This window comes from Typha latifolia, chromosome 2 (genome assembly GCF_019914945.1).
Source record: "Typha latifolia isolate L0001 chromosome 2, TyphaL0001v2, whole genome shotgun sequence".
NCBI classification, from domain to species: domain Eukaryota; kingdom Viridiplantae; phylum Streptophyta; class Magnoliopsida; order Poales; family Typhaceae; genus Typha; species Typha latifolia.
Window position 1 is genome coordinate 13669801 of NC_133087.1, and position 14707 is coordinate 13684507.

Below are 14707 nucleotides of genomic sequence, written 5' to 3' on the forward strand. Positions count from 1 at the left end.
GGATTCTATGTGTGTGTGTGTGTCAGTGTGTGTGTATTTTCATTAAAAAATTATTAAAAACACCCTCTTTTTATTATTATTTAGAAATAAAATTCCAAACTATTTCACGTAAACCCTCTCATTAATATTTTTTTTATATAAATAACCTTTAAAATATCTCTTTCATTAATTATCCATTAGATTTCTTAATAAAAAGAATATGTGAGTATCAAGTAATTAATTTTTAGACTTCATATAGACTATTTTGTGATGACAAAAATACTTTGCCTTTTGTTAAGGAACTCTTAACCCAATTCATTTTAGGAATATTTTTTTCTTTATTCTAAAATACAATCCATTATTACAGAACATCTTAATGCTTTTATCCTATAATTAAAATACTATTTATTAAAATTATATATATTTTTTATTTTATATCACGTCAAAAATAATTTTTACATTCTTAATTTAGAATACTAATACATAGAAGAATAATTATTTTCAAAATAATCTCTTATTTTGTTAATAAAAAAATATGAATGCCTTCCAAAAATGAGTTTCCGACCAAATTAACCATATTTTATATTTTATTTGTCTAAATAGACTTTATCTCAAATTTAATACTAAAATAGGTTTATAGCACTGTAGCCCTAAGTAATTCAATGTTTTCTTCTAGATAAAATGTTAAAAAAATTATTTTATAAAATGATCAATTATTCAACATTATATGTTTAAAAAATACTTTCTTTCAATCAACACTCTTCCCCTTTCGAATCACTGTGTCGAATCCTTGGAACTCAACACAAATCAGAGCTAAGATCATGGGAGATCTCCTCAGTCACAAACAAATCACCGGATCAGAGCCGTAACCAAATCTAGAGATGTGAGAGCATTGATAAGATGAAATAGAGTTGATGACCAAAATAGATATATTTTTTAAATTTATTTACCAAAATATATATCACCCTCAAATTTAAATCACAAAATAGGTATATTTATATCGTAGTTACAAATATACTTTAGATAATAATGCTTCGTATCCTTTAACCTAAACGATCCCCGCCCCCATAAGCATTTTAATTAGAGCTATAGTAAAATATATGGTGTTTAGAATTTAAGTTTAGTTGTAGTCTATTTTGATAAATAAAATTTAAAATATAGGTAGTTTGGTGGAAAAAAAAAACTCGAAGAAACGTACCTGGATCAGGAATCCGAAACGACGTTCGAAAGCGAGCGAAGGGCTGGGGTTAGGGTTTTGGGTCCTCCCCGAGGAGAACGACGACATCTCCTACTCCGTTTGTTCTTTTATAGTTTGTATTTGGAAATACTAATTGCTTTCTTTAACTGTAGAGAAGAGAGAGAGAGAGAGAGATGCAAATGGTATTGAGAGCGGAAGACGCTAAGGACTGGGTTTATAAAGGAGAAGGAGCAGCGAATCTAATCCTCGGCTATTGTGGCTCTTCATCAGCTCTGGTAGTTCGATTCGTCTTTCTTAAGTTGGCTTCGATGAATTAATTTTACATTTAGGCAGCTGTGCTTTAGGTGATTCTAAGTCTTTATGCAAATATTTAGTACTTGGCGAAACTTTGTTAAACTTTTATTGCTTCAAGGAATGTACTTGAGAGGTATTGCAATTCCGAGTTTCATATACTATTTTTCTTAAAAAGAAGAATATCTTCGTGCAGAGAATTTGTTTGCGTTGTGCCAACTTATATTATGTTTTGTGTGGCTATATATTCTGCAAGCTATCTTGCAGTACATTGTTCTTTTTTATTGTTGAAAGAAAAGGGGAAATTTCACTCGCACTTGGGGGAATCCTGTGGTTATGATTACGTGCTTTGTGAAACTATGGTTTCTATGTTCTGAGTTATTTCTTTCACCAAATAAAATTAATGTTGTTCACATGTTGGCAGTTCCTCCAATTTATGTCCTGTTATCTTTGTTACCGTGAGACTGTTAACGTCTTCTGAATTATGATTTGTGAACTATATAACAGCTCAACTCCGCTGATCTTCACTCCTTTTATTTCTAACAGCTTGGAAAAGTATTGCGTGTTCAAAAGGTCCCGAGAGACAGAACTGAACCTGCAAATACATGTGTTATACTATCAAAGCATGAACTACTTCTATGGGGAGAGGTTTCTGAAATTGTAGAAGCCTCGTCAAAGGATCACTTGGCGCAAATTTTCTCTGTGCATGTGATGAGTCATTATTTAGGTGCAAAACATATTGATGGTGGGGTATGAAATATTCTTCTTCTATATATCCATGAGTTTTTTAATCATTAATTGATGGTTGTGTCGAAGACGTGTGCTGTGTCAATACTTAGTCGACACGCCCTTGTGTGTCAATGGCATGCACTGATGTCCTTGGCATACCTCTAATATAGTTTTTAAAGATTTTAATAAATGTTTTTGGTTTGAATATACATATTAAAATCTACATTTGAGTCTTTTATCATTAGATAATATTGTAAATAACCTATTTTATTAAAGATAGAACAATAGTCAAATAGGAACATGATTTGACATATAATATGGTTTAATACATTCATTAATTGGCAATATTTCAATAATTAAAACTGAACCTAGTTGAAAGTAATTAATCTAACATGTTTCTATGACAATTTTGATCCACTTTGACAGTATTTCATATTTTTTATAATTTTAGGAAATATTTGGGGAAAAATCTAATTATATAGAAATTTTAGCTAAAAATTATAAAGTTGGAGATCAAATCAACTCATATGGAATTAAATTTAACTTCTTCATGTGCCTGTTTTGACTCAATTTAATGAATTTGATATATTAATTTTGGATTTTTTAAAATTTGTGGGAAATTTGGGGAACATCAAAATTTTTCTTTGATTCCTATATTTTAAAGAGTAATTTCATATATCTAGTACCAAAAATCCTAGATCTATATTGAAAGATCCTTACAAATAATATATACAACAAAGTTGAGCTAGAATATATCATTTACACCCCAATTAGTTTTAAAATGTAAAAAAAAAGAATATAAAAAATGTGCCGACCAACATGGGTCGGCACACCTCGGAATGGGGTTGTGCCATTGGCGTGTCTACCGGGACAACCATTCTTGATTTTATCTCCATTCTTCCTTAGCTAGTGAATTGGTCATCCTCTCCATTGAGTTCAAGTTGACTCTAGCACTTTACCACATTTACTAGCTTGGTTCCAATATTCGTTATCTCTTATATTTTCAATTGGGTCCAAAGAAGGCATGCAAGTTGCATGATTGCATCAGTTGACACGATTGGACCACATCCCTTAGTCAGGTGGGACACAAATATGAATATCTTCTTTATTTAACATGGTGCAAGGGATCGATCTATCAAGGACCATTCTCTGTGTGGATTTCTTTAACGGAAAAGTCATCAAATATTATCTCAGTTCGTAACTTTGGGAATTGTTCAAACTTAGTTTTGACCTTAGTGGTCCGTAGGTTTTCATGGAAAAGATGCCTGCTGTTTGAATTTCAAGTGGAGGCAATGATTTAAATTTCTGAGACATTTTGACACTCTTGTTGCTACTCTTTTATCTCCTTCTTCGATCATATTTTTCCCTTTGTAAGTAATTCCTATTTTGCGTAGGTTGATCTTAGGCTTCTTAGCCCATTCACACAAATGTAAATGTCAACCTCGTTAGTTAGGTTTGTTGAACTTATGACAGATAAAGAATATGTGAAGCAATTGCCAAATGTGACTATTGATTATAGCTTATTGACAATTTATTTCTAATCAGAGGATTTTTTCCTCATCATCCGAAGCCTTAATTTAAAAATCTATGAAAGAAGCATAAACTTGTAGAGCTGCCTCTTCTTATATAGGAGAATTTGATTGCATTATAATGGTCCGAACTCAAAATCTATAGATTTTATACTATCAGAGTATGATTACAGAAAATAGTTAAGACCTTAGTTAGGATATATAGGATATGAGGTGGTATAACCTATCCTCTCAATTTTGTCCTAGCTTTGCTAATCTGTTCAAAGTGTTCACAAATTGAGCATGTTGAAGCATCATGGTTCTCAATGGAACTATGCTATGACACTTGCTAATAATTTTAGAAAAAAGGAAAAGAATTGGTTAGTTCAATACTAGTATAAGGAGTAATAATTACAATTGATATGATATAACGTTGATATTAAAATATTGGAGAATAAAGAATTTGTATTAGAAATTGGTGATATTTTTTACCAAATGACGAAAGTACCATTGATTGGATGTAAAGTAGTAGTATAATATATATATTTTTGAAATTATAATATTTTTATTATAAATGCAAGCTTAAAATGCTCCACATATCTGTATTAAGAATAAATGTGAATATACAAATGCATGATAGTGTAGACATATAGCCATATAATGCATAACAATGTGAACATATAGTCATATAATGCATGACAATATGAAAATATAACTATATAATGCATGGTAGTACGAGCATATAATTATATAGTGCATGGCAGTACAAACATATAGCCATGTATTGTGTTGCAATGTGGATATATATAGTTATGTAGTGCGTAACAATACGGACATATAGCTATGCAATGCGTGAAAGTGCATTATTATGTAGTGCGTTGCAGTATGGATATTTATGTGACATGACTGTTTTTCAAAATAATAGAGAGAAAAGAGAGAAGAAATTTCAACTATATTTAAAATGATGTGTAATTAAGTAATGTTTAGTTTATGGATAATATAGTAGTGGGTTGTTATTAAATTATTTTTTAAAAGTTGTATGAAATAAAATGAGAGAGAATAATGAATTACTATACCAGAATAAGCTATTTTGTTTGGTTATTACACCAGAATAAGGAGCCTTATTTTAGAATGAGATTATTCCTATTCCACAAGTGAACGAGGGCTAAGTTTTTAGGCCATGTTTGCTTTGAGTTTAGAGACACCCCCTGCACTCGTTTAAGAATCCCTAAACTAGTTCAGTAACTAAACTTATTTTTATCTTCTTCATATCTAATCAAGTTTACTCCCCAAAAAATTTAGACTAAAAAATGAGACTAACTAATCGAATTCAGAGCTTAGTCTCAAATCAAACAAGGCCTTAGAGAACATGGTTAGCTTACATGGTACCAAAGCAGAGTGTCACAAGTTCAAATCCTGCTAGGCCTTTCTATTACTTAAAATATGAAATCTTTATCCATTTAATTCAAATGGAAGTCCTGGGTCTATAAAACTATCTCTTGCCTAGATGAGAGAAAGTGTTAGAATATATAGAAGTAAACCACTTTCTTTTATAGTGTAAGTTTGTAGAGAAGATGATGAGTTAACAACACTATTGATTGAGCTTGTCAAACTCATCATGGTTCTCAACAAAACAACAATTGAGTAAAAACAAATACAATTTCTATAGAGGCCTAAAATCTTCATTATGATATATATAAATTGATTAACTCAATCCATCATTGTAGCTTAGTGATTGAGTCTCACCAACTATGCCGGAGATTATGAGTTCAGTTCTCCTCATAGATATTGGGGTTGTAGAAATGCTACATATACATGTTTGAATTTGTTGTGGTCTGTTTCTTGAGAGGAATTGTCCAATTATCTAATCCATATATCGGGGAGGATTTGCCCCTTTGTTTAGCCTATTGTCTATAAGCTTGTGATCGATCAAAAAAAAAAAAAAAAGATTAAACTCAATCATTGTTTTGATATTCCAATAATAACACTTCTAGTGATCATATTAGCAAACCTTCTTAACTAATCAGATGATTGATTCAAATTATAAAGTTTGACTAATTTTGTTGCTTATAGATGAAAGTAGTGTTTGGTAGTTATGAAGAAACTATATAGAAACTCTATGAATTCCAAAATTTTGCCCTCAACATTACATAGCTTTTGTTGGTAGAAAAGGAGATTTCTAAAATGCACTCCCAGGCCTCTTGAATTCATGTTAGCATTGAAGTATATTAAGCCTTTACTTGTAAATATTTTAGGGAAAATATATTTCACACCACGCCTTTTGACGATTGAATAGCATCTTATTTCTGGATTGGAACTATATTTGGACCTTCATATCCTGATTTCTCTCCACTTTCACTTCCCCATCACTCTTGCTTCTTCTTGTGCTTGAACTATTATTCAAAAACGATAGCGGATAGGGCTCATCAGGTAGACTTGAATTTCCAATCTAAGGCATCAGTTAACATTGCGAGATTAGCATAGAGTGAAATGGGGAGTTCGATCATAGGATCTTCAGTACCTATGGAGAGCTATTCAACCATTAAAAATGTCGATAAAATAGCATCAAACAATAGAACATTCCATTCTTTGCAAAACTATAACTTGGTTACCAAGGATGGTCTTATTCTTTTTTTTAATAAGAATCAATCTCTTCCTTTTTTGCACCTCATCTTTTTGTCCATCAACCGAGCAAAGGGGAATCTACTCCTGCTAGTTTCAGATGGTTTGTTTGTAAACTAGCTGCCGTTATTCCCTTAAAGCCTGCCATCATCGATCCTAACACTTTGCTCTCTTGATCTTAGATTAGACTAAGGTAATTTTGGTAAATTTCTATAGATGTTTAACTTAACCTAAAATTTTGGTTAAACTTTGTTTGGCACACTAAAGAGTAAAAATACAGTGTTATGTGGGTAAAAACACGAAGATATAGGTGTATTTTAAATAGTGAAAATGCAGGATATGAAATGTAGTACGATTAAATGGTAAGGTTGAAGTTTTTCTGCTTCAGAATGTTTCTAAAAGCTAAAACTTGAAGCTGCTATTAATGTCAGACACACCCTATACTTTTATAATTTAGTCTTATGCTTTAGCTCTGTTGCCCTCCTCTAATCACAAAAGACAAATGTGGAATGTGAAAAGCATGTCTAAGTGAAATTCTGCAAATTGTGACAATAAAATCCTTTTTGTACTATTTAAGTTTTTATCTTTATAATAGTGAGAGTTTACCAACTGGGAAATTTCAAACTTGTATTGAAAATAGGTAACCTGGGAGGTGAAAAATGTGTAATTGCAAATATGCTGTTTAAATTCCTGGATAGGCAATCATATCTGAGATTTAGTAACAGACATCTTGTCTCCAAGTATTGATCTGCCTTCATAATGAATTAATAGTATTCTCTTCTTCTGTGCAGATTCGTGTCCTTGTGTCTACAGATTTCTTGGAGTTTGTTGAAATTAATATTCAGAACCACCGTCCTTCTTGTCGAGTTGATGTCACTAAAATTGATACCCTCAGTGATTCTGCACTTCTTATTTCTGACCATTCAGTTTTCACTGGTAAATGTTGATTCCTAGAGCTCTAAATCCTTTTAGACTGCCTGATCTGTTTCAACATCATTATGTAAAACTGTTGACATTCTAAATTCATATTGGAGAATTTAAGAATGCATGATAAATAACAGAGTGGTATTTTCATAAAATCATTGAAGTATGTAGGGAATTAATTGGAATGTTCAAATATTTCTGCTTGAAGTAACTATAGGAAAAATATCAGTTGTTTTTTTATTTGATTTTTTATTCTGAAGTAACAAACAGTTCTTCATGTCATAATTGGGTTAGCCATGTACTTCACATGCCTCTAACAATTCAACATGGAATCATCAAATGATACAACGCTTGGATTGTACAGTGCGAAAACTTCATTCTCAATTCTCTGAGAACTTTTATCAGGCTTATACCAATGAATAAAAGTCTTCTGGTTGCTGCGCCAAAACTGGGCTAGGGTGATAGCCTGAAAAGACATTTAATATGGAATAAAAGGTATAAAGGGACTCCTCAATCTCACTAATTCCTTCCAATTTAGGTTAATCTGCTCCATCAAGGCCAACTTCTAAGGGTGAAAACGAATCAGATACGGATTGGATAGTGCTTAATCCATATTCGAATCCATATTTTTAATCCGGATACATATATTGGACGGATAGCAAAATTTTAAAATCATATTCTAATTAAACGGATACAGATAATTTTCAGATAGAGGATTGAATTTTAAAGAATATTGATTGAATTTTAAACAAATTATAAGACATAATTAACACAAAAATATTAAGAGTTTCACAAAAAATAATTTTTTTGTATGTTAAATACATATAAAATTAAAAAAATTAATCTCAACAAATAATATATAGCACATCATTAGTAATAATATCAATATTCACTTTAAATAAGCAAACTAAAAATTATAAATTATTCAAAAATATATGCGGGTAAACGGATATCCGAATCCGAAAATTATATCCGACCCGTATTCAAATTTGTATCCTAGTTTTTTTTTTAAATTATATCTGTATTCAAATCCGTATCCGAATCGGATAGGAATTTTTTATCCAAATCCGATCTGAATCGGGTCAAATAGCGGATTAGGTTGGAATTAATCCGACCCATTTTCACCGCTACCAACTTCAGTTCTGACGTTACCTCCTCTCTTACTGCCCTATGAATCGTTGAGCACTGAGTTCCCAGACGAGGAAATCACTTCACAAAATGTAAGGCAAGGCCATATTTATTGGTCCCTGGTGGTGAAACCATTGTGCCTTTATCACATATATAAAGTTTCATTATTCACTGGCTTGTTGAGAAATTAATTTGATTGTTGGGATAAGTGGATAACAGAGATTTTTTTTAAGAAAAAGAAGAAACAGACTATTTATTTTTTAAAAAGGGAAAGAGATGCAGTTTTAGATAAATTTGACAATTGTCCACAGTAGATAGCTGTTTGAGTATTTTATTTTCTAGAGCCAGTTTTTTTTGTCTATCTCTGCATCTTCACTCCTCGAATGCAGGCATATTGATACTTTCTCGCATTCACTAGTAAGAAAATGTGATGTAGATTGCTATATTGTCAATTTGTAACTAACTTATACCGGTACAACTATAAATTATAAAAAATGAGCTTAAGATGTCACATATTGATCATGATATGATACATTTTACATTCTTAAAAAGTAAAAATGGAATTAATGAACGCTTCTTATGTGGGGTTTAGATGGTCATGAAATCAAAGTAGGATACATGAAATAAAATTTTCTTGGTTAATTTCTGTTTGGGTCTTTACTCTAAATCTCTAATGCGAGTTGTAGAATGGTAAGTATGTTTGCATGCCCTAAATGGTTAGAGGAAAGAAGAGCCAACTTGTTTTTGTGTGTGTTTCAAGGGCATTATTATTCATCTCCAGGTTCTGATACTTGTGCACTTCAGCCTTTCATTATCTTTTCTCAAGGGCATCTCGTGACCACATGATTTCACTTGTTTTATATACCTATTCCTTTTCAAGTCATTTCTTTTCTGATTGACCTGCATTCATCTAATTTGTTATGCTCAACTTTTTAATTAAGATATAATTGCCAGCCTGCAATTTACTCATAAATTGCTGCTTATGGCACAGTGATGTTGCAATAGTCATTGAATATATTGTTCATGTGATTGGTTACTATATAGTATAACTAGCATGATCTTTTTTTCTCATAATATATTCAGTGTTTCATCTCAGGTACTCCTAGAGACAGTGTCTGCATAGCAGTAGAAATAAAGGTAGGCGTCCCTAATATTGTCTTCACTGTTGTAGATTTTGTTTTACTTTGCCTTTGATTTGTTCATTTTGTGATCCACTGCCTATTCACATGTTCGATTGCATCAGCCTAAATGCGGATTTCTCCCATCTTCAGAATACATATCCAAGGTAAATTGTATCAAGAAATGTGTTACTCGATACAGGATGCATCAACTCCTTAAACTTCACCATGGAGAGGTACATAATTCTTCACAATATAGTGAGCAAAACTGAAGCAGTACATTTTTCCAGGCTATTTATAGTCTATCAGCAGAAGAACTTTAATAGTATAGCAGTTTCCCTTTTCTTGAATGTTTTGCCAAGTCAGCTAGGTTTTGTACTCACCATGTTCTTATCCATCTTCTCAGATATTAAAGACAAGTGAGTATGACCCACTTGATCTGTTCTCTAGATCGAAAGAGAGAATACATCACGCCATCAAGGCATTATTCTCTACTCCACAAAACAACTTCCGTGTTTTCTTGAATGGATCTCTCGTATTTGGAGGGATGGGAGGTGGCATGGACATTATTCAATCCCAAGAAGTCAACAAGAACTTTGAAGATTTGATCAGTGTCACTGGCCTACAGATACCTAGCTTTCTTGAGCTTGTTGGGGATGCAATATTTGACTCTGGTGTCCTAGATCAACTTCTAGCCACTCAAAATCTGGATATTCTTGATATTGAGGGAGCAATTCATGCATATTATGACGTCGTTTCTCAGCCCTGCTTGGTTTGCAAAAATATCACGGATACTGAACTGTTGCATCAGTATTCTTATCTCCATTCCCTTCCTCAAGAGAAGAAACTGAAAATTGCTCGAGAATATCTGATAGCTGCGACGGCAAAGGACTGTAGCCTGATGATCAGCTTTAGACCTAGAGAGAATGGAATCATGGTTTCAGAGTGTAATTCAGTATCTCTTAAATCATTGAACCAAATCTATGAGTACAAGGTATCTCTTGTTTTAATTGCTCGTGCAACTTGGGCTTTTTTGATATATAATGCTCCAGAATTAGCATCTTCAGGACCTATTATTGAGCTTTGTGTTCTTATCTTTTGTATATCTAAGCACATTTATATGTGTTTATGCATATTGGTTATTATATCCGGTGTCTGATATTAAATGATTCTCTTTCTTTTCTGGTAAGTTATTGTTTTTGTGGTATGATAAATTTCTCTTTTAATAAAACAATAGTGAAAGTTGAATTTTTTAGGATAGTTATTATCAGGAAGTTTAGTGTGTCATTAGAAACTTTTTTATGATAAATCTGTTAACTAGGAAGATTAGTAACAGGCTGTCATATGCTGATATATTCTTTTCCTATTCTTTCTAAAATTTAGCTTCCAACTGCAGGCATATTTCATTGACCTTGATATGAAACCCCTTGAGAAGATGATATATTACTACAAGTTAGATCAGAAGATAGTGAATTTTTATAAGAGCACTTTGGCATGCAGTTCTACAATTGGAGATAATAGTGAAAAGAAGATTCAATATCCAGACTCCTAAAGTGACGCGACTTCTAGCACTGTCCTTATAGTTGAAATACTGTGGTATGTCATCTTCTGTTCTTGTAGGCTTACTCAGCAAAGTATATAAGTGATACACATAATTTCAATGGGCAAAAACTGCATTTTTCATATATCTAATGATATCCTTAATTTGGAAAATTATCTATTTCGTGCATCTATCTAATACTCACTTATGTCATTACACTCCTTGACTCATTTTTTTTTCAAAATTTTCAAACAATTCTTTTTTAATTATAATATTTTTTCCCCTCACCTTCTCGCTAATGCTTAGATCCTTGCCATTAGAAAGCCTTTGTATGGTTCTTGTTGCATGAAATATATTATTGAAAGCCAAACAGTCAAGATTGTTTCACGAAACAGCTCTATTTTATTTTATTTATTTTACTTGAGACTTGAGACTTGAGATAAATGATTTTCTGGTGTTCCGTTTAAACTGTCAGGTACCAGTGGGATTCAAACCTGCGAATGCTCATTCGGCATTAGTGAACAAACAGCTGATTTTCTAAGTGGCTAAACACATTTGGGCTTTGATCATGAACTATTATAAATGCTTGCTTTGCATTCTCTGCTAATAGGCTGGAGACGGCTAGCTTGAGGAAGGCATTGATGTGCAACCCAAACAAAGGTGAAATCTCTAGCCATTATTGCTAATACGTTTTTGGCAAAGTTGGAATGCCCGGAACACTGTTAACTTCTTCTCTAAGAAGCCTGTATCTGATCATGGCATTAATTCCACCATCATTTGCATTGTAGAAGCAATTACCTGCACTCACTTTTCTCTCCATCCGAATCCTCTACGAGATCTAATTCGGATCAGATTGAACTTGCCTCAAAACTCAGATGGGGCCCACTCTGAGTTTTATGTTTACGATCATCTAATGGGTAGATTATTTCTGCAGATCGGAGGAGGCGAGAAAGGGCTGCAACTACTCAAGTAAGCTGCAGTGTTTCAGCATGAACCAGGTTTACAGAGAAGCAAATCAAGCATTAATTTGGCTGGCCTGGCCTGCTTCGCAAAAGAATATACTTACATTTTTTGGTTTGCTATGGAAATAATATGCCCATAATGATTGTTTTGTCGATACTTACTGTTTTTTGTTTGCGATGGAAATATGCCCATAATGATTTTTCTTTACCTATTTTGTCAGCAGATGTGTCGAGGTGTTTGTTCCAGGGCTAAACAGTAGCTGGATATATTTTGAGGGGCCTCCTTTGCTTTCTCCCTAATGCAATTAATTCACCAAAAAATAAAGAGAGATAGGAAGTGATGGTTACTTGTTTGCCCTTTTCTGTTTTTTGTTTTTACATACTTAGTGCTATATAAACGGGTTTACGTAATGTGCTAAAAGGTTTTAAATCAATGTCTATATTTATATGACTAAAGTGAAATTATTAATTTTTTCTATAGTGTTTGTTAGAAAAGATATATAACTTTTAATATAATGTAATAAAATTATTAAAATAGTTATGATACTCGGTTAAATTTAAAAGGTAAATTAATAATTTCACTTTAGTCTTAATTATAGGGATTAGTTTGATATTTTTTAAATAAAAGGTATAAGTGATTTTAAGCAAAATAAAATATATTTAACTCTTAAATAATTTACTGTTTCTAGTTGGCAGTAGTTCTTGGGGAATGACTTGCTGCGAAATGTGTACTTAGTATACTTCTATTTTCATCTTTCTGGGGGTAAAAACGAAGCGTAACTCCAATCTTATCGGAGCTGAGCTACGAGCAGGATAACCGGGCCGGAAAACGATCTGCCCGTATTGTTCGTTACTAAACTGGGACAGAGCCGGGAGATTTTATCACCACTAATTGCAATAGAAATGAGTGTCAATTAGAGGCTACGAGAAGTGCAATTTGTCTAATGATTGGTCAGTAGGATCCAACACTAACAACCCATAGCTGTCGTTTCCCGCGAAAGGAGAACCAGAAAGAACCAACACTGGTATTAATCCACCCTCTCCCACTGCGGCGCTTCCAAGCTTTCTTGATCTCAGCCATGGCCAGTAAGGCGTTCGTCGTGTTCCTCGGCGGCCTCCTCTTCGTCCTCCTCCGACGAACTGCAGATGCCTCCCCGAAGCTCCAGGTGGGGTATTACAACTCCACCTGCCCGAAAGCCGAAGAAACCGTACGCCGCGTAGTAGTAGACTGGCACAGGAAGGACCCGAAGGTCGGCGCCGGCCTCCTCCGCTTACATTTCCATGACTGCTTCGTTAGAGTAAGTACGAGGCAATGCCAAAGTTGTATATATATATTATATTATATTTGTGGATGATAATAATTGAATTTGTTAGTAAATTCAGGGATGTGAAGCATCCGTCCTGCTGGATGAGACCGCCTCCGGCGATACCTGGGTGGAGAAGTCGGAATTCACCAATTCCGGCACCCTCAACGGCCTCGAGACCATCGACGCCGCAAAGTCTGCCCTCGAGTCCGACTGCCCCGACACCGTATCCTGCGCGGACATTCTAGCGTTCGCCGCCCGCGACGCCATCGTCCTCGCAGGGTTCGAGGACTATGCTGTCCCATCCGGCCGCCGCGACGGCAGCTCCTCCTGGCCGGGCGACGTTGGAACAAGCATCCCGCAGCCGATGAAGCCCAACGGCGACATCCAGATTCTGACCGAGATGTTCCACAAGAAAGGGTTCTCGCTGAGAGAGATAGCCGTGCTCTCCGGCGCCCACTCCATCGGCGGCGCCCACTGCATCAATTTCGACACGCGGGAGGACGTATTAAACGGGAAAAGCAGTGTGGATGTACAGAGGGACGATACTCTCCTAGATTACACCGATGGACCTGAACCTCATATTCCTACTGACGCGAACTACACTAGAGCCCTCAAGAAGATGTGCCAAGGACGAGGGAGTGGTAAAGGGGATGAAGAAGACCTCGGCCCCAAGGTGGACTTCGATCCAGTGTCGCCGCTGAAGCTGGACAACTCTTACTACGTCAGGTTGCAGAAGGGGCAGGGGCTGCTCATGTCGGACAACACTCTGATGGAGGACGAGGTGACGAGGGCGGCAGTGAATGAGATGGCGAAGGATCAACGCCTGTGGGAGAGGGAGTTCATCGAGGCCATGATCAAGCTCGGGAAGATGGAGGTGCTCGTCGGCGCCGACGGAGAGATCAGGAAGAACTGCAGATTTATCAACAAATGAAGAGAAAGCTGCTGCTGCTGTCTGTCAGCTTAATTCAATGTTCTGAGGCAGTAATATTCTGTAGCATGAAGGGAATGTTTATACGTAGACCTCTTCTTAATTCGTATCTATCTATCTATCTTTCTAAAGTATATATATATATATATATATATAAATCTATCGATTAATATACTTAAGGATAACGAGTTCTTTTACATATAACCCTCAAATTGTTTATTTATTTACATATATATTCTTTTAAATATGATAAATTATCTTAGTAATTCATCAAATAAAAGATTTATATACTCGCTTAGAGTAATATATATATATATATATATATATATATCTTTTCCTAGTTAACTTGATGAAGGTATTATTAAATTCTATCTCTTCCATTATTTTTTAATTACTTATATATACTTGAGAGAGTTTAAGATTGATGTAAACTAAATTTAATAACGGATAGAGATAGAGAACCAAATTTAAAT

At 34.3% G+C, this 14707-nt stretch overlaps 2 protein-coding genes across 2 annotated transcripts; both read left to right on the forward strand.

Moving 5' to 3' along the window:
• The first annotated feature begins 1159 nt into the window (after positions 1-1159).
• LOC140782239 (inositol-pentakisphosphate 2-kinase IPK1-like) lies at positions 1160-12207 on the forward strand. The gene is made up of 10 exons (XM_073128710.1): positions 1160-1225; positions 1330-1452; positions 2015-2218; positions 7119-7263; positions 9476-9516; positions 9623-9733; positions 9904-10491; positions 10894-11093; positions 11513-11697; positions 11972-12207. The coding sequence occupies exons 2-8, from the start codon at positions 1351-1353 to the stop codon at positions 11047-11049; spliced, it is 1347 nt and encodes a 448-aa protein (XP_072984811.1). The 5' UTR covers positions 1160-1225; positions 1330-1350; the 3' UTR covers positions 11050-11093; positions 11513-11697; positions 11972-12207.
• Positions 12208-13015: 808 nt separating this feature from the next.
• On the forward strand, positions 13016-14357 carry LOC140782525 (peroxidase 5-like). Its single transcript, XM_073129138.1, has 2 exons — positions 13016-13297; positions 13383-14357. The coding sequence occupies exons 1-2, from the start codon at positions 13079-13081 to the stop codon at positions 14235-14237; spliced, it is 1074 nt and encodes a 357-aa protein (XP_072985239.1). The 5' UTR covers positions 13016-13078; the 3' UTR covers positions 14238-14357.
• The last annotated feature ends 350 nt before the right edge of the window (positions 14358-14707 follow it).